The sequence below is a fragment of the Oncorhynchus mykiss genome, chromosome 30 (genome assembly GCF_013265735.2).
Source record: "Oncorhynchus mykiss isolate Arlee chromosome 30, USDA_OmykA_1.1, whole genome shotgun sequence".
NCBI classification, from domain to species: Eukaryota; Metazoa; Chordata; class Actinopteri; order Salmoniformes; family Salmonidae; genus Oncorhynchus; species Oncorhynchus mykiss.
In genome coordinates this window covers 19,974,359-19,992,642 of record NC_050570.1, presented here as the reverse complement: position 1 = coordinate 19,992,642, position 18,284 = coordinate 19,974,359, and the positions used below count along the sequence as shown (strand labels likewise).

Sequence of the window (18,284 nt, the reverse complement as noted above, 5' to 3'; positions counted from 1 at the left end):
CAACATGAGCTCATGGGCTCTCATGAAATGTGTGATTAGATTTTCGATTACATTTGCACTGATGTCAGAGTGATTAGAGGGACAATAGAGTGCTGAGTACCAGGCAGTTAGCAAGTTTGGTAGGTTACTAATAATCATCAGCAGCAACAGTTAGGAGAAGCCTAATTACCGTGACTAAACGGTCACGTGGAATTTGACTGCCGTCATGACCCGTGACTACCGGTGTGGCGGTAATACGGTCAACATAACAGCCCTAGCTGAAAGCACACCACAAATTGTCCACCAGACACATTGTAGCATTTTTCTTCCTCAAATCAACATGAATCACAATACCTTGATAAGCCATCCAAAAAGTTCCTTTACCCTCTCTGACACAACAGCCAGTAAGACTACGTTTTACTATTTGAAATGTTTTATTTATTAAGAAATTGACATTGACTGATGTCAGATACAACCACACAATCATGTTGTCATGGAGATGTAGTAACCAACACCCATCTGTAATATCTTCTTACTACTAAAACGTTCTTAATATCAACTCAGAAAGAGACCCATCATATTGCTGTTAGATCTTGGCGTGTTAGCTGAATTAATAGATTATCTTGAACCTTGCTGCCACTTACCAGTCACAGAGATGGTGACCTTGTGACGTTCTATTGTAATGATAAAACAGACTGGTTGAGTCCTATCTGTCAGATAGTAGAAGTGGTCAGCATACTATCCATTGCATGATAAACCATTTCTACGTTTTAATGGGGAAACGATTTATTGGGTGACTCATTGGTTTGTTTAATGTATTGCTTGTGAAATCGTATGATCAATTGCTGTGTATCATGTCTGCATGGAGTGAATCCCCTGCCAAGGAAATGCAGATTCGTCTTGTGAGATAAAACCTGCTACTTTGGTTCAGAGGCCAGGATGATAGCTGGAGCACTACCTCTGCCATCTACTGAGGTCATCTCTCCGGTATCTCTCTGCCTGGAAAAAATGATTCACCCCTGCACAAGAGCAACTGAAAAGAGATCTGAAATACACTTTGTCTGTTTGACTGCTCTCAGCCTTTCTTCTACAGGCAGCTACCGCTTGCACACTTTAGTCTTTGAAAGTGAAAAGATAATATGCACATCTCGACCGGGAGCTAATGTGGGTTTATATTTAGATATGCCTGGGATGTGATTATGAAAAGTCATAGTCCATGGCTTACTGTGGTAGTGAACTTGCAAAGCAGCAGAGACACTGAATTTCTCTGAGCCTGATGTTCATTATGAGTTATCCATAAACTCTTGAATGAAATATTCTCTCAAATTACAGCTGCAAGATGAATCAACCTATGGATATGGGCTTGGATCTCAGGATCAGGTTAACACGTGAGTTAGTCCAGAGCATGATTTTGGATGCTAAAGCAGTTCCTCCTACAGTTTAGGGAAAGTCTGGACCAGGGTTTCCGTTAGCCAGTATATGATGGCTTTGCCCCCCCCCCCCCCCCCCCAAAGAAAATAATAATTGAAAAGCCGCTAAAATTGTTGGGCGGGAAAAATCTATTTCAAAATAATGCTTTTAATTCACTGATGGAATTACCAGTCAATGTGCTCTGACTTCAAAGGCAAATATACTTTTATATGCTAATAAATCCTCAAGCTGCTTGGAAATTAGTGTCAGGTGAGTGTGTTTCTACTCACCTGACACGCAAAAGTTCCTCATAAGGGACTTCAGCTGGACAAAATTGGCGAAGATTGTGTTGATTATCCCCGATTCCAGTGTGCCTGTCGAGAGGGGATTCTTTCTCCAAAACAGATTAAAGACAGCCTCAAGATCACGCCTTCTTGAGGACAAAGTAAAAAGACTGATGCGATTTGCAAGCTGCTCCATGGAGTTGGACGGTTTTGACTTCCTAACAGCAGCGGCTGACAAGGTCTCGTAAATTAGAGGCAAATTATTTTGTTAGTCAGTCCCGGGCTCTAGCAGTTCTGCTGCCGCCCTAGGCAAGATCAACGTATGCCGTCCCTGTGTCATATATAGTATAAAGATTTGGAATAGATTGATAGACTAGAGTAGAGTAATGATGTGTATCATGCGCAATTGGTGCATTTCAGTTGAGCTTGTTCAGTAGCACATGGAAACGAAATATCGTTGGCAACTATTCACAACAGCAAGTTACAATGTTGCAATCCCTAGGCAGCCAACTGCCTATAGTAGGAAATAGAGTTGTTATCAATAAGCCACGTATATCACACACATGGTCTAAAATTAACACTCCCCGCCTGCCAAATGCGGGTAGATTTTGGCATTGGCAGGTAAGATGTTGTCTATTTCACCAGCCACATAGGCGGGTGATCAGGGTTCCACATTGCGAACATTTCACTTGCATTTGTGAATAAAAATAGTCACGTATGATCACATTTATAGTAAAACAAATACTGCAGTAGCTGTTTTCAAAGTATTTCCGCCGGTTTGTTTCATAGCTGGTAAATTTAATCCACAAAGTCAAAGAACTACGAATCCTATATAGCCTATTCCACCTCGCGCTGCAACACTGCCTGGCTGGGGGCTATGCGCATGTGAAGAGCTGAGAGGCCGTGTCTAGAATTGACAGTTCATGCAGCATTTGTATTCTGATAATGGAGTTCTGATCATAGAATTACAAACATGTCACACGTCTACATTTACATTTAAATGTGTCCACATTGTGTCCGTTCACGCGCTATATTCAAATGCCAGTTGGCATTCTAGAAATGGTGGAATATGATGACACAACAGCTGATGGCAGTAGGTAACTTCTGTAACTAAGTAGCCAGCTATCCTCTGTCGTTAGCCAGCAAGCAACGCTAAAGGGATTGCAAATGACTTACCATAACTCTAGCCAAACCGAAAAAGAATCTTTCTAAATATTAGCTTGCTGGCTAGCATTTGTGAGGCCAGCAAACACGTTCCCCACACACTAGAAACATATTTCCTCCTATTATATGATTCCATCTGTGTTATTTCATAGTTTTGATGTCTTCACTATTATTCTACAATGTAAAAAATAAAGAAAAAGCCTTGATTGAGTAGGTGTATCCAAACTTTTGACTAGTACTGTAAGTGTCAAGTGTAGACACGACCAGTGAATTATTCATTTTTAGAAGCGATGCGCACAGGCATAAAAGTTGGTTTAATTTACTTAAAACGAAAGACTACTGAAGTGAGACTGCCCTTGTGTTTTTACACAAGGTTGTTTTTCTATGTTTGAGTTTCAACTGCTAGGGAAGAGAAGACAACTTCTGCTAGGCAGACTCAATCTCACAGCCACAAACATGACTCAAATCGTGCTACCACACCCTTAAAAGGGAAGGTGCAAATTTTTGTCTCATCTGTGATATTAGGCCACCCAAAATGAAATATTACGATCCCCAAAATATTTTGGCTGATAAAAAAATCTGAGTGGCTGGTAGATTTTTATTATCTATCTTCTACTAAGCTAACATATGGAATTGTTTAAAGATGGTTATATCATGGACCATTTAAGCTATTCAATTTTTATTTTATTTTAGGACCCCTTTAGGTATAGAATTATATATATACAAAATATTATTTGGTAAAATATAGAATTTGCCCCTTTAGTACTATAGAAACACATTGAATAACACATTAATAAATGGCAAGAAAGAAAGTTAAAAAAAAAAATAGAATAAGGTTTTAAAGTGTCTCATATCTAGCAGATATAAGCAAGCTCAGCAAATATTTTTGGACACATTACCCCTTATTTTTTTTTGTTGGCACAAAACTACCTCCATACTTCCATTAATTTGTATGGGTTACCTTCCAATGAGTCCCGTGACACTTGTGGGGGTCGTAGAGCACACCATCATGCTCGTGAGTCTCACCTTTCCATAGAGTGGTCATAATAGTTAGTAGGCCAAACCATTCGGACGCTACAGACATTTTTGTGAGAAGACCGATTTTCGGGATGTCTCCTGGTCGGAGATGTTAAAGGGTAACATAGGCGGATGCGGGGGACTGAGACGCAGCCCATGCAAAAAAAAACATATCTCTAGCTTAAATTGACATATTTTGATGTGGATGTTTTGTATTATGTTCATTAGGTTGATGCATGGGTGTGTCAGACTCTTAAGGATTAAGATGAATTACAATACTCTAAATGTGATTTTGAGCACCGTGGGTGGACGCCCTAATGCATTACACACCCAATGCATATAGATGTCTGGTACGTTTCTCAAATGCCCGTTAAATAAAATCTTGCCGGTCACGTTGACCAGTGCCAAAACGGAAACCCTGGTTTGGACTAAAGCTAAGCCCAATGAGCCTTAACCCACTTCATGTTCTTACTCATCGATTGTTTTGGTTAAATGTGATCCGTCTATGTCAATACCATGCAACAGGTGATGATGTTTTTCTTTGGATTATCAAAGGGAAAGCTGCTCAGCTAGTGTAGTAAGAAATTCGAGAAAGATTTCGAAAGCACACGTAATGCAGAGAACATTTTGCATGACAGAGTAGCTTTAGGAGTTTCCATTGCCACGGTCTTTGCATCGTGCTGTGTATAATTATTTTAACATGCCGTTCCGACCTCCTCTGCTTTGACACTCAGATGGTATGGATTTTCTGGAATGCTTGATGTGTCTACAGTGCACACGTCACCCATTCCCAGTAGAGTCAAACTGTGTAGGTCTAGACAATGTCTTGATATTTTGTAAAATATTCAACATTGTCAAACTCTATATAATATAGGCAACATGGGGAGCTACAAAGCAGTTTATTTGTTTTAATGTTTGCATTCTAAGTTAATTATTATAGGAATGCCTTAGGTTGTGGTTTCATTTATCTGTTCTGATAATAGCACCAAGTCCATGGCACCATGCAAGGATTTTATAGGAAATTCTAAATGATTAGAATCAGTATTTCTTGGGGACATTGACTTGGTAAATATACATTGAGCATCACTTAGTGATGTCACCTTCAGATGTGATCGATGTGAAACATAAAACCGTCTCCATGCTAGCTGCCACGTTGGAACAGTTTAGTTGCATTTCACAAACTGTTTTTCTATCTCTATGGGCAACAAGGTGGCATGACAACAAAGACTGATGTTCCCTCCTTCACTCTGTCATCACCCCTGCTGGAAAAACAGGAGACAAATGATCATTAAAGAGAGAGACAACCACATGCAACAGATTACCTTCAGGACACTTAATTCATCCCTGCCCATCTGCTTTGTTTTCCAGGAGGTTGACTGCTCCTCACAAATGTACTTTCTTATTCTCTAACACAGTGTTATTCATCTTAGGAGTGGATGTAGAATGGAGATGGATGGGAGGTGGTGGAGGAAATCTGCAAAGGGTTATAGAGGTGGAGGGTGGGGGAGGTGTATGGGTTAACACAGTCTCCTTGGCAACCGGTTGATAATTCTCCGGCTGTCAGGCCTGCGCTCCACATGGTAACGAATGGCATCTCTGTGTCGACGGGCTGTGACCAGAGGTGGAAATGGGGAGAGAGTGGATCCAGGATCAGTGGCTGGTTTAGCGGCCCCTTGAATGGCACCTCTCATCTAATAGCTGGCCACGTCCCCTCCTCTCCCTCCAGCGTCGCCATCTGCAGATCCCAAGAGCTGCTTTGATTGGATTAGCCATGAATTCATGAGACAGGCTTGAAGAACAGCCTCTGTCGTGGAAATCTCTTATCATATCTTAATTAGCTTTTTGTGAGTGCATGCGCCTGTGTGCTATCGTTATGTTTTTTTTGTTATAGAATCAAAAAGAAGCCAACCTGGGTTTCTTACAATGGGGATGGCTATTAGATTGGTCACCCAATATACATCACATTGATTTAACTATTTTCAGAGTAGAAAGTCTTATGGAAAGCATGTTGCTTCTCCTTGAAGTACATTTATCTGTTATATAACTGAAGGAATGGGCTAGGAATTGGACATGGGGGCAGGATATGGTGAACAAAGAAGTGGTGCACAAATGTCCCCCATAGACAGGAGTTTAATGACAAGTGTCCATGCTTTATTGCCTGGTTGTTTCAACTTCCGATGTGCAGTAAAAGCCCCTTGAGTCGGACTAGTCTGTGGCAGTGCTCTCCTCAAAGTGCTTATGTCTCCTTCCTGCTGCATGGATTATACATGTTGGAAAAGTAATCTGTGATTGATTTTCAAAGTAATTGTTGTTTTTGGAATGGGGAGGTGTAAGCCAAGCTTCGAGGATTGGCTGTCCCCTTTCTGATGATTTAAACATTCTTCCTTCATTTGACCACCGAGTGCATAAAAGAGAGAGAACAGTTGAAACCAGCATGGCGTTTTTAACATTTTTATATAATCTTTCTTCTCCATGGCACAGGAATGAGTCTGCCCTCTGTCTCCACCCCGGTGTCTGAAATTAATAGCTTACGTATTTATTGTTGTAAGTTTCTGCTTAGTGTGAGATAGAGGGATCAGTTGGGGGGATGGCATTGTTTGGTTTGGGAAGTATTCTGTTGGTTGCATAGCAACAGGCCCCTGGAAACGGGAGTGGACGGTGTTGCCACTAGCAACCGTTGTTGCTCTGCAAACAATGTGGGCCAGTGCAAACAAGAGCCAAGACTGTGGGCTCCTGTTTTTAATTGAACATCTGTATGTGTTTTTCTCTGATTGAGCGCTGGTTAAGTTAGATTTGTCAGTGACAGATGTTTAAATCTTGTCTAGATTTTCATACCAAATAGCAGGTATAAGTTTATAGTACTGCACGCTTACCTTTAAGAGGTCTACCAAATTCACATAGAAATGTATGTTATAGATCTGTCATTCTCATTGAAAGCAAGTCTAAGAAGCGGTTGATCTGTTCTATGTGCACTATTTCTATGCTTCCCGTTCTTAAGTTTCGTTTTTGTGTTTTTTACCTTTGGTTTTGTACACCAGCTTGGTTTAGATAGTGTAGAGAATCATTGCACTATAATTGCTAGTTTTGTCACATAAACTGAAATTAAGCAAACTATTTGAATTTTAGCAACCATAAAATGGCGGAGTGATTTCTGCATAGGGCATCTTTAACAGAGGGATATTGGTCCGCTCACACAATTGTCTAAATTGCTAATTTGTGTGTTGCTTGAGTGAAGACAGGATCATTTTTTCGAGGTTTGTGTGTGAAGTTGTCTCAGGGTTGTGAGGAGAAAGTCTCTGTTAAAAAGTGCAGCCCATTCACAGTTGGGTTCTGCAATGGTTTGCCGGGGCTCCCGCAGTGTTTCTGCCGCTCATAGCAGTTGGTGGGGAATTTGTGTGGCTTTTAACTGTCACGGGGGGGGGGGGGGGGGGGGGAGAGAAAGCCATCTAACCAGTCTGCCTGCCTGCACTCCCTCCCTCCTCCAGTCCAACGCATGGCGTACTTCCAAAGCACCCACTTATTTGAGCTTTAAGCATGAAAACTTAAAAGGACAAAGCCTAGGTTTATGAGTCCCTGCACCACCCCACTCCACTGCTCCCTCTCCCCCCTTCAGTGCATAATAACCACGCTAAGGAAAGAAGTCCAAAGATAACTGCAGGGATTGTTATCAGTGTATTTATAACTCAACTGACACCCCATGGACAAATTCCTTCCATTTGAAACATCTGGCCGCTGGAGCTTTAAATAAATAAAAAATCATTTTTAAAGATGCCGTCCGGGATCTTAAACACTTAAAAATTCTTAACATATCATACACATTTTGCAAAAAAATAAAAAATGTAATACTTTTTTTTGTAGGATGTAGCATATTATACGAAATGGATGACTTTGTATACAATTGTGCACAATTTTTCGGGGACCTGTTTTGGCTCGTGAGCACAAACAAATGGCTGAATTTATACAAAAGCTCTGGACCATCACTTTAACTTCTTTCAGAAAATGCTAAATGAGTACTGCGATTATTTGCTGTTGTATTACAAGTTTGCCACAAGGAATAATGCAAGGAATAGACAAATAATGGAGGATTGTCTGTCTATATTCTACTCGGGACCCTTATAGACGGGTGCTAATTTTGCCTCCTGTCTGACAAATACATATGAGAGGGACTAGAGGTGGCTGAAAGTGACCGAGGCTGTTTGTGACTGTTTCAAGAGGTTACACAGAGAAGGACTGGACTTGGCAGTCTCCTCAAACAGCTTTATATTGTGTGAGTTCCTATGTGATTAATGTTTAGACAACGATTGACAAATGCCAGCCTAAAGTAATGGAAGAATTACAACATTATCGACACCACTTGGCTATAAGGCAATTTATTACTTATCTAGACAGGCGTGTCTTTGGAATCCTCCTGTGTGGAAAATGTCAGTGGCACACCAGCTCTGTGGTAATCCATGCCAGGGTTTCTGTTAGGAAAATGTGGTGCCGGACATTGGACCGGCAGCGTTTTAATTTACCGGACATTTGAGAAATTTACCGGACCATATGCATTGGGTGCGTAACCTGATTAGGGCGTCCACCCACGGTGCTCAGAATGACAGATATCACATTTAGATTATGGTAATTCACATTAACAGAACATGCAAGTTGAGGATGCAACAACGATTACCCAATTCTGACGCACATTTTGAAGATGTTAGAATAACTGTCCACATTTACTTTTCCTCAGCTAACAAGACGAGTAAGGAACAGCAAAATCACTAGCCAATGTCAATCTACTATCCACCATAGTAGAAAGTCTAGCTATTCTATTGGTCAGCCTATTGAGAAAGAAATAGCTTATTCCATGCAGACTCTGAGACTGTTGTGTGACGATAGATCCCAAATTCATACAACAAGTAGGCCTAGGCTACATTATTATTATTATTTTTCAAGCAATGTGTCTAATGCAACAGACCAGAACGTTTAGCTTAAAATGTTGAACTATTATTTCTTCACATTATAAGTGCGCAGCAATACGCACAAGGCAGTAGGCTACGTGTGAATGTTCGTCCTATAATGCAATTAGCAGGAAATCACTGTTGTCAAAAGCATATGACAGAGATGAAAATATAAATAAAAAATGTAGAAGGAGGGGAGATCTAATATGCAACAACTAGCTTGGGTTGCTAATATGTTTAGTATTGTGTCTTTGGCTACTGGGCAATGAAAGAAAGTGTATGTAAAATAATTGCTTCCACGGATATGGTCGGATTTTGGCTAAGCTATTTTGAAGCCATGTTAGACATGCCTCATAATATGTAGTAAAATGTTCAGGTTTCAAACAATTAAGTATATGTTTTCAAAATGCATACTACTTCTAGCTCATTGCAAAATGGCGTGTGATGTGCTGATGAAGCCTGCTTTCCGTTGCCTATGCATTTGCTGTTTGAGATGCTGTAGCAGTGAAGACATCAAAACTATGAAATAACACATGGAATCATGTAGTAACCAAAAATGTGTTATAATAAATCAAAATATATGAAATATTTTAGATTCTTCAAAGTAGCCACCCTTTGCCTCGATGACAGCTTTGCACACTTGGCATTCTCTCAACCAGCTTCATGAGGAATGCTTTTCCAACAGTCTTGAAAGAGTCCCCACATATGCCGAGCTCTTGTTGGCTGCTTTTCCTTCACTCTGCAGGTGTGTTTTGGGTCATTGTCCTGTTGAAAAACAAATGATAGTCCCACTAAGCGCAAACCAGATGGGATTGGATATCGCTGCAGAATGCTGTGGTAGCCATGCTGGTTGAATTCTAAATAAATCACTGACTGTGTCACCAGCAAAGCACCCCCACACCATCACATCTCCTCCATGCTTCACAGTGGGAACCACACTTGCGGAGATCATCCGTTCACCTACTCTGCATCTCACAAAGACACAGCGGTTGGAACCAAAAGTCTAAAATTTGGACTCATCAGACCAAAGGACAGATTTCCACTGGTCTAATGTCCATTGCTCGTGTTTTTCTGCTGTGCAAAGCTGTCATCAAGGCTACTTTGAAGAATCTCAAATATAAAATATATTTTGACTTGTTTAACACTTTTTTGGCTACTACATAATTCCATATGTGTTATTTCATTGTTTTGATGTCTTCACTATTATTCTACAATGTAGGATAAAGAAAAACCCTTTAGGTGTGTCCAAACTTTTGACTGGTACTGTACATAGGCTAAAAAACATGAATTCGCAATGGGATTTTTTTGTTCTTCTCCTGGACAATTGGCCTGCACCATTTTTATTTATCGGCTTTTCTATAAAAAAAATGTATCAGACAAAAGCCGGCTTTTACCAGCTAATGGGAATGCTGGTTCATGTCCATTGTTGTAAAAAATCGTACTTCAATCATGTTTCACAATTTCCATTAATAAGCCTATGGTATGGTGTTGCTCACAACTAATTGTCCTCATGCCCTAATGTTAATATTTTATTATTTGTCATCTGTCTTTAATTTAGTGTGTAGCAGAATCTAAGCAATCACAATGCATTTTACATTCATTCATTCACTCACTCTCTAACTCTACTCTCTGTGTCAAAACAGATTTAAAAAATACTGAACAGCACCTGTTGCCCACCCACTAGCTTGACTCTAATGATTAATGACTGTCTAATCAAACAGTATTAAAAGCAGCCTGTTAATGGACACTAAGCTATTCGTGCTTCAGGCAGTGTAGTACTGATCTAACAGGCAGCAAGCAAGCAGTGTTACTATTTACATATCTGCTTTGATTATGGTAGATGTGATACATCTTTGTGTATTATTATCCTGTGTAATGATGTGGCTTTTATAGCTGTAATTGTGTGTATATATAGGGAGTGGTTATCAGTCTGTAAATTATTTCCTTGTTGAGCCCGTGTCTGGTATGGTGGCCTAGTTTAAAAGGGAAATCTGCAGTTGAAACAACAACAACGGGGCACCCCGACACTGTTTTGGTAAAAAGTTGACCAATGGGGCTTGATAAATCTATCATCATCTGCACATCGATCACTCCAGTGTTAGTGCTAAATTGTAATTATTTCGCCTCTATGGCCTATTTATTGCCTTACCTCCCTACTCTTCCACATTTGCACACACTGTACATAGATTTTTGTATTGTGTTATTGACTTTACGTTTGTTTATGTGTAACTCTGTTGTTGTTTGTGTCGCACTGCTTTGCTTTATCTTGGCCAGGTCGCAGTTATAAATGAGAACTTGTTCTCAACTAGCCTACCTGGTGGAATAAAGGTGAAATAAAAAATAATGTAACCACTCTCAAATTCATAGGCAGGGCTATGGATGCAAGGACTGCTCACCCATGAGATCCAAATGATAGTTTTAACCACTTTTTAAAGCTTTACAGTATTTGTTTACATTTACACTGTTTACAAACAATGGAATTCTGATGGAGTACGACAGATGAACTAAGCTCATGAGGCATTTATACATTTTATTATTCAAGAATCAATAGGTGTATATCATTAATTTAAAAGTCCACAAATGGATGTAGCAATCGCATATTGCCCCTTTACAGCTGCTCCTCCTGGACACTGATTGAGGATGAATAAGTAACGGAAGTGGCTTGTCCGTGTCTGCTGACTGATTAGGCCTCATTTGTTTAGCTACTGATCTTCTAGAGATGTTCTGCCTCCTCCCTCCCGCAAAGACACCCAACCCCCTTCTCTCTCTCCCTTTCCTTCCCCTCCCCCTTGCTCTGTGGCCACACTCGAAAATTTCTGTGCATGAGCTTTAAAAAGAAAAGAGAAAGGAGGGAGCAGCAGGGAGGGAGAAGAGTGGGGCAAGGGTTGGGGGTGGTCGTCATGGATTCCTCACCATAGCAACTGGCAAACGTTTACAAAGCATTAAAGAATTTCCTCATATCAGCTGGATTATTGGAGCCCCAGAGAACGGCTCTCATTTGAAACAAATGCTGGATATCATCAGGACCCTGGCCGTGCTAGGAGCCCCACTGGCATTTCCTTTTTTTTTCTTTCTTCCTATTTTGGAGACTGTGGATGTCTTTTTTTTCTTCCCTATCCCCCTTGCAGTTCCATTCTTCCCTACAACCCCTCCCTATCTTTCTCTCTATGAAAGAGAGAGCCTTTGTGTCACTCCATTTTTAGCTCTCCACACTCCTCTTTTGCCATGCGGTGCACATTTTCACCCAATGCTAGTCAGAGTTTGGGGTACCAGTAAGGGCCTCCTGAGTCCTGACAATACTCACAACAATGGTTTTCACCACAACTTTTCCACCTGCTTCCTTCCTAGCAGCTGGACTAATACTAAGTAGCCATTTTCTGCTGGCTTTACCATTGTTGTTAAAGGCCAGAGATGAGGTGACTCAGTAGGGCCTGGGGCCTGGACCTCCACCTAGGCAATATGAAGCCCTGGCCACTCTCTGTGGCATGCTGTGAAAAGCCCATTTGTTTGGTATGGCAGCACATGTGCAGGCCTGGCTCTGAGTAGGGATTCATTCTGACGGTTCTGTCTTGTCTGTCAGGGCTGCGCGTGTATACTCTTGTCTTGTATGTCCTTGCTCTGAATCCCAAGTGGTGCAGCGGTTTAAGGCACTGCATTAAAAAAAATGTTTTTTTATTTAACTAGGCAAGTCAGTTAAGAACACATTCTTATTTACAATGACGGCCTACCGGTGAACAGTGGTTACCTGCCTTGTTCAGGGGCAGAAAGACCGATTTTTACCTTGTCAGCTCTGGGATTCTATCCAGCAACCTTTCGGTTACTGGCCCAACGCTCTAACCACTAGGCTACCTGCCGCATCTCAGTGCTAGAGGCGTCACTACAGACTCTGATTCGATTCCAGGCTGTATCACAACCGGCTGTGATTGGGAGTCCCATAGAGCAGCGCAGCGTCGTCCGGGTTAGGGTTTAGCCCGGGTAGGCCGTCATTGTGTTAAGAGAATTATGTTCTCATTAACCAATTAACCAATTCAATTAAAATACTCTGTCTGTTACTAAGAATTTGTAAGGTTCTTATTAAAATGAAACAGACAGTCTACAGAGGCCAGTCTACTTAGTCAGCAGGTTTATTTATGAGAGCTCTGCTTATCATTTCCTGTACATTGGTCTATATACCTCACATTTCGTCATAAATGTCCCTCCTCTCAGAAACAATGACAACATAGTTCACAGGTCTTCTCCTACTCATACATTGTCTGCCACCTGTTAAACAATCTACTACAAGCCCAAGGTTTGGGTGGGGAGACTTCCTTCCCTGTTATCAGTTCCACAGTGGTCACAAGTTGTCTGCCACAGTTCCTTGCCTGCTAACAGTCCCTTTTTCTTATGGACAAACATTATTTATCATTATACAGAGACAGGGTAGAATTCTGTTAGTTATAGTTCTACATTAAATGTATACATCATTTAGTCATTATTCATAAAATTCATAACACATTGTAAATAAGAATTTGTTCTTAACTGACTGGCCTAGTTAAATGAAGGTAAACAAAAATAAAAATAATAATAATCCCACTCCTCTTCCCTCTTCCCTCTCTCCTCCCCTCATCCCGCTCTCCCCTGTAAGGTCCCAGCATGCAGAGTTCAGATGGAGGGTCCGATTCGCCGTCCAGTGTGGTGCTGCGTACGTCCACCTCCACCCAGGCCCCCGTGGTGCAGCCCGTCCCAGCCTCACAACAGGTACACTACTACAAAACCAGGCTGCACTCCCTCGCATGCAGCGCAGTGGTCTCTCTCACTCAACCACAACACTCTTCCTCACAGCACTCTCCCCCACGACCAGCAACACTTCACATCATGGTCTCTTTCAAACACAGAACTCTACATTTTATTTATTTATTTTTTTATTTATTTATTTTACCTTTATTTAACCAGGTAGGCAAGTTGAGAACAAGTTCTCATTTACAATTGCGACCTGGCCAAGATAAAGCAAAGCAGTTCGACAGATACAACAACACAGAGTTACACATGGAGTAAAACAAACATACAGTCAATAATAAAGTATAAACAAGTCTATATACAATGTGAGCAAATGAGGTGAGAAGGGAGGTAAAGGCAAAAAAAGGCCTTGGTGGCAAGGTAAATACAATATAGCAAGTAAAACACTGGAATGGTAGTTTTGCAATGGAAGAATGTGCAAAGTAGAAATAAAAATAATGGGGTGCAAAGGAGCAAAATAAATAAATAAATTAAATACAGTTGGGAAAGAGGTAGTTGATAGGGCTAAATTATATGTGGGCTATGTACAGGTGCAGTAATCTGTGAGCTGCTCTGACAGTTGGTGCTTAAAGCTAGTGAGGGAGATAAGTGTTTCCAGTTTCAGAGATTTTTGTAGTTCGTTCCAGTCATTGGCAGCAGAGAACTGGAAAGAGAGGCGGCCAAAGAAAGAATTGGTTTTGGGGGTGACTAGAGAGATATACCTGCTGGAGCGTGTGCTACAGGTGGGAGATGCTATGGTGACCAGCGAGCTGAGATAAGGGGGGACTTTACCTAGCAGGGTCTTGTAGATGACATGGAGCCAGTGGGTTTGGCGACGAGTATGAAGCGAGGGCCAGCCAACGAGAGCGTACAGGTCGCAATGGTGGGTAGTGTATGGGGCTTTGGTGACAAAACGGATTGCACTGTGATAGACTGCATCCAGTTTGTTGAGTAGGGTATTGGAGGCTATTTTGTAAATTACATCGCCAAAGTCGAGGATTGGTAGGATGGTCAGTTTTACAAGGGTATGTTTGGCAGCATGAGTGAAGGATGCTTTGTTGCGAAATAGGAAGCCAATTCTAGATTTAACTTTGGATTGGAGATGTTTGATATGGGTCTGGAAGGAGAGTTTACAGTCTAACCAGACACCTAAGTATTTGTAGTTGTCCACGTATTCTAAGTCAGAGCCGTCCAGAGTAGTGATGTTGGACAGGCGGGTAGGTGCAGGTAGTGATCGGTTGAAGAGCATGCATTTAGTTTTACTTGTATTTAAGAGCAGTTGGAGGCCACGGAAGGAGAGTTGTATGGCATTGAAGCTTGCCTGGAGGGTTGTTAACAGTGTTCAAAGAAGGGCCGGAAGTATACAGAATGGTGTCGTCTGCGTAGAGGTGGATCAGAGACTCACCAGCAGCAAGAGCGACCTCATTGATGTATACAGAGAAGAGAGTCGGTCCAAGAATTGAACCCTGTGGCACCCCCATAGAGACTGCCAGAGGTCCGGACAGGCCTTGGCTTTTCTAACTGCCTGTGTATAATGGTTTCTAGCTTCCCTGAACAGCTGCATATCACGGGGGCTGTTCGATGCTAATGCAGAACGCCATAGGACGTTTTTGTGTTGATTAAGGGCAGTCAGGTCTGGGGAGAACCAAGGGCTATATCTGTTCCTGGTTCTAAATTTCTTGAATGGGGCATGTTTATTTAAGATGGTTAGGAAGGCATTTTTAAAAAATATCCAGGCATCCTCTACTGACGGGATGAGGTCAATATCCTTCCAGGATACCCCGGCCAGGTCGATTAGAAAGGCCTGCTCGCTGAAGTGTTTCAGGGAGCGTTTTACAGTGATGAGAGGAGGTCGTTTGACCGCTGACCCATTACGGATGCAGGCAATGAGGCAGTGATCGCTGAGATCTTGGTTGAAGACAGCAGAGGTGTATTTAGAGGGGAAGTTGGTTAGGATGATATCTATGAGGGTGCCCGTGTTTAAGGCTTTGGGGAGGTACCTGGTAGGTTCATTGATAATTTGTGTGAGATTGAGGGCATCAAGTTTAGATTGTAGGATGGCTGGGGTGTTAAGCATGTTCCAGTTTAGGTCGCCTAGCAGCACGAGCTCTGAAGATAGATGGGGGGCAATCAGTTCACATATGGTGTCCAGAGCACAGCTGGGGGCAGAGGGTGGTCTATAGCAGGCGGCAACGGTGAGAGACTTGTTTTTAGAAAGGTGGATTTTTAAAAGTAGAAGTTCAAATTGTTTGGGTACAGACCTGGATAGTAGGACAGAACTCTGCAGGCTATCTTTGCAGTAAATTGCAACACCGCCCCCTTTGGCAGTTCTATCTTGTCTGAAAATGTTGTAGTTTGGAATTAAAATGTCTGAATTTTTGGTGGTCTTCCTAAGCCAGGATTCAGACACAGCTAGAACATCCGGGTTGGCAGAGTGTGCTAAAGCAGTGAATAGAACAAACTTAGGGAGGAGGCTTCTAATGTTAACATGCATGAAACCAAGGCTATTACGGTTACAGAAGTCGTCAAAAGAGAGCGCCTGGGGAATAGGAGTGGAGCTAGGCACTGCAGGGCCTGGATTCACCTCTACATCGCCAGAGGAACATAGGAGGAGTAGAATAAGGGTGCGACTAAAAGCAATAAGAATTGGTCGTCTAGAACGTCTGGAACAGAGAGTAAAAGGAGGTTTCTGGGGGCGATAAAATAGCATCAAGGTATAATGTACAGACAAAGGTAAGGTAGGATGTGAATACAGTGGAGGTAAACCTAGGTATTGAGTGATGAAGAGAGAGATATTGTCTCTAGAAACATCATTGAAACCAGGAGATGTCATTGCATGTGTGGGTGGTGGAACTAATAGGTTGGATAAGGTATAGTGAGCAGGACTAGAGGCTCTACAGTGAAATAAGCCAATAAACACTAACCAGAACAGCAATGGACAAGACATATTGACATTAAGGAGAGGCATGCTTAGTCGAGTGATCAAAAAGGGTCCAGTGAGTGGAGAGGTTGGTTTAGGGTCACGGCGATTTAGACAGCTAGCCAAGCCAACCGGTAGCAAGCTAGCATAGGATGGAGTCTGTTGTTAGCCACCTCTTGCGTTCGGTCAGTAGATTAGTGGGGTTCCGTGTGGTAGAGGGGATTAATCAAAATCACACAACAACAAAAATAAGAACAATAGATATAGTTATAGAGGCCCGAGAAGAAAACATAATAATTCAAATAAATAAATTGTCCGATTGTCTATTCAGAATAGCAGCCGGAAAGACAGCTAACGGTTAGCGGGCCGCAGATGGGCGTTCCGGTAACGTCGCGACAGAGGAGCCAGCCGGATCTCCTTCAGGTAGATAACGTCGGCAGTCCGGTTGTGAAGGCCCGGTGGGGCTCCGCGTAGGCAGTGAAACGGGTCCGGATAGGTGACTGCAGCCCAGGAGTGAATGATGGAACTCAGGCGTGATTGACGGAGCTGGCTAGCACCGGAACAATCGATGTTTGCTCCGGAATCGACGAAAGCCGACTGTCACACGGATAGCAGCTAGCTAGCTGTGAGATCCGGGTATGAATGTCCAGAGAGCAGTTGAAATCCAGGGACATGGAGAGAAAAATTGGTCCGGTATGTTCCGTTCCGAGCCGCGCTGCGCCGTACAAAACTGGCGATAGATTTTCGATAGATTTTCGAACTAAAGGACAGCCGATGACCACAAACCGTGGTTAGCTTCTGATTAGCTTCTGGGCTAGCTCCTGGCTAGCTCCTGGCTAGCTTCTGGCTAGTTTCTGGCCAGCCTCCTGGAGTTTCTGGCTAGCTTCCTGAAGGATTGCAGATCTGAGGTAAATAATACTTTTTTATAAATATAAATTGGTGAGGCTGGTTGCAGGAGAGTGTTTAGAAGATGAGTTGATGGAAAATAAAAATAAAATGTATGTGAAAAAAGTTGTAAATATATATATATATACAGGACACGACAAGACGAGGACAAAAGACGTCTGAACTGCTATGCGATCTTGGATGAGAATCATCAGAGTACTCTCTCACAAACATGATATTCTCCCCATGGGAGCCAAACCCCTCTCACACCATGCACTGGGGAAGAGCAGCAGAATTCTCAAAAACCTGTTGATTTTATTAATAATTTATCATGACAGATACCAGATGTATTACACTTCACAGCAATCCTTTAATGTGAATGTATTTCCTGTATATTAAGAACCACATACAGTGCCTTCAGAAAGTATTCACACCCCTTTACTTTTTCCACATTTTGTTGTTACAGCCTGAAGTTAAAATGTATTAAATTTAGATTTTGGGTCATTGATCTACACACACACACACAACACCCCATAATGCCAAAGTGGAATGTTGTTTGTAGAAACTTTTCAAAATGTATACAAAATAAAAACTGAAATGTCTTTTGAGTTAATAAGTATTCAACCCCTTTGTTATGGCATGCCTAAATAAGTTCAGGAGTAAAAATGTGTTTAACAAATCACATAATAAGTTGCATGGGCTCATTCTGTGTTAAATAATAGTGGTTAACATTGTTTTTAAATCATGTAGAGTAGGGAATTTCAAGCACAGATTCAACCACAAAGACCAGGGAGGTTTTTCAATGCCTTGCAAAGAAGGGCACCCAGCGATTTAATAAGGAGAAAAAAAAGCAGACTCTGAATATCCCTTTGAGTATGGTAAGTAGGCTTTGGATGGTGTATCATTACACCCAGTCACCACAAAGATACAAGC

The 18,284-nt window shown here is 41.8% G+C and overlaps 1 protein-coding gene across 4 annotated transcripts in view; it reads left to right on the top strand.

The window, feature by feature from the left end:
• Window positions 1-18,284, top strand: part of LOC110521502 (DNA-binding protein RFX2) — a 78,615-nt gene that overhangs the window by 6,532 nt on the left and 53,799 nt on the right. For all 4 annotated transcript variants that reach the window (XM_036968420.1, XM_036968418.1, XM_036968421.1 and 1 more), the window contains exon 2: window positions 13,416-13,528. In XM_036968420.1, the coding sequence (XP_036824315.1) occupies window positions 13,424-13,528 (105 nt within the window). In that variant the 5' untranslated portion in view covers window positions 13,416-13,423. The remainder of the gene's footprint in view (window positions 1-13,415; window positions 13,529-18,284) is intronic.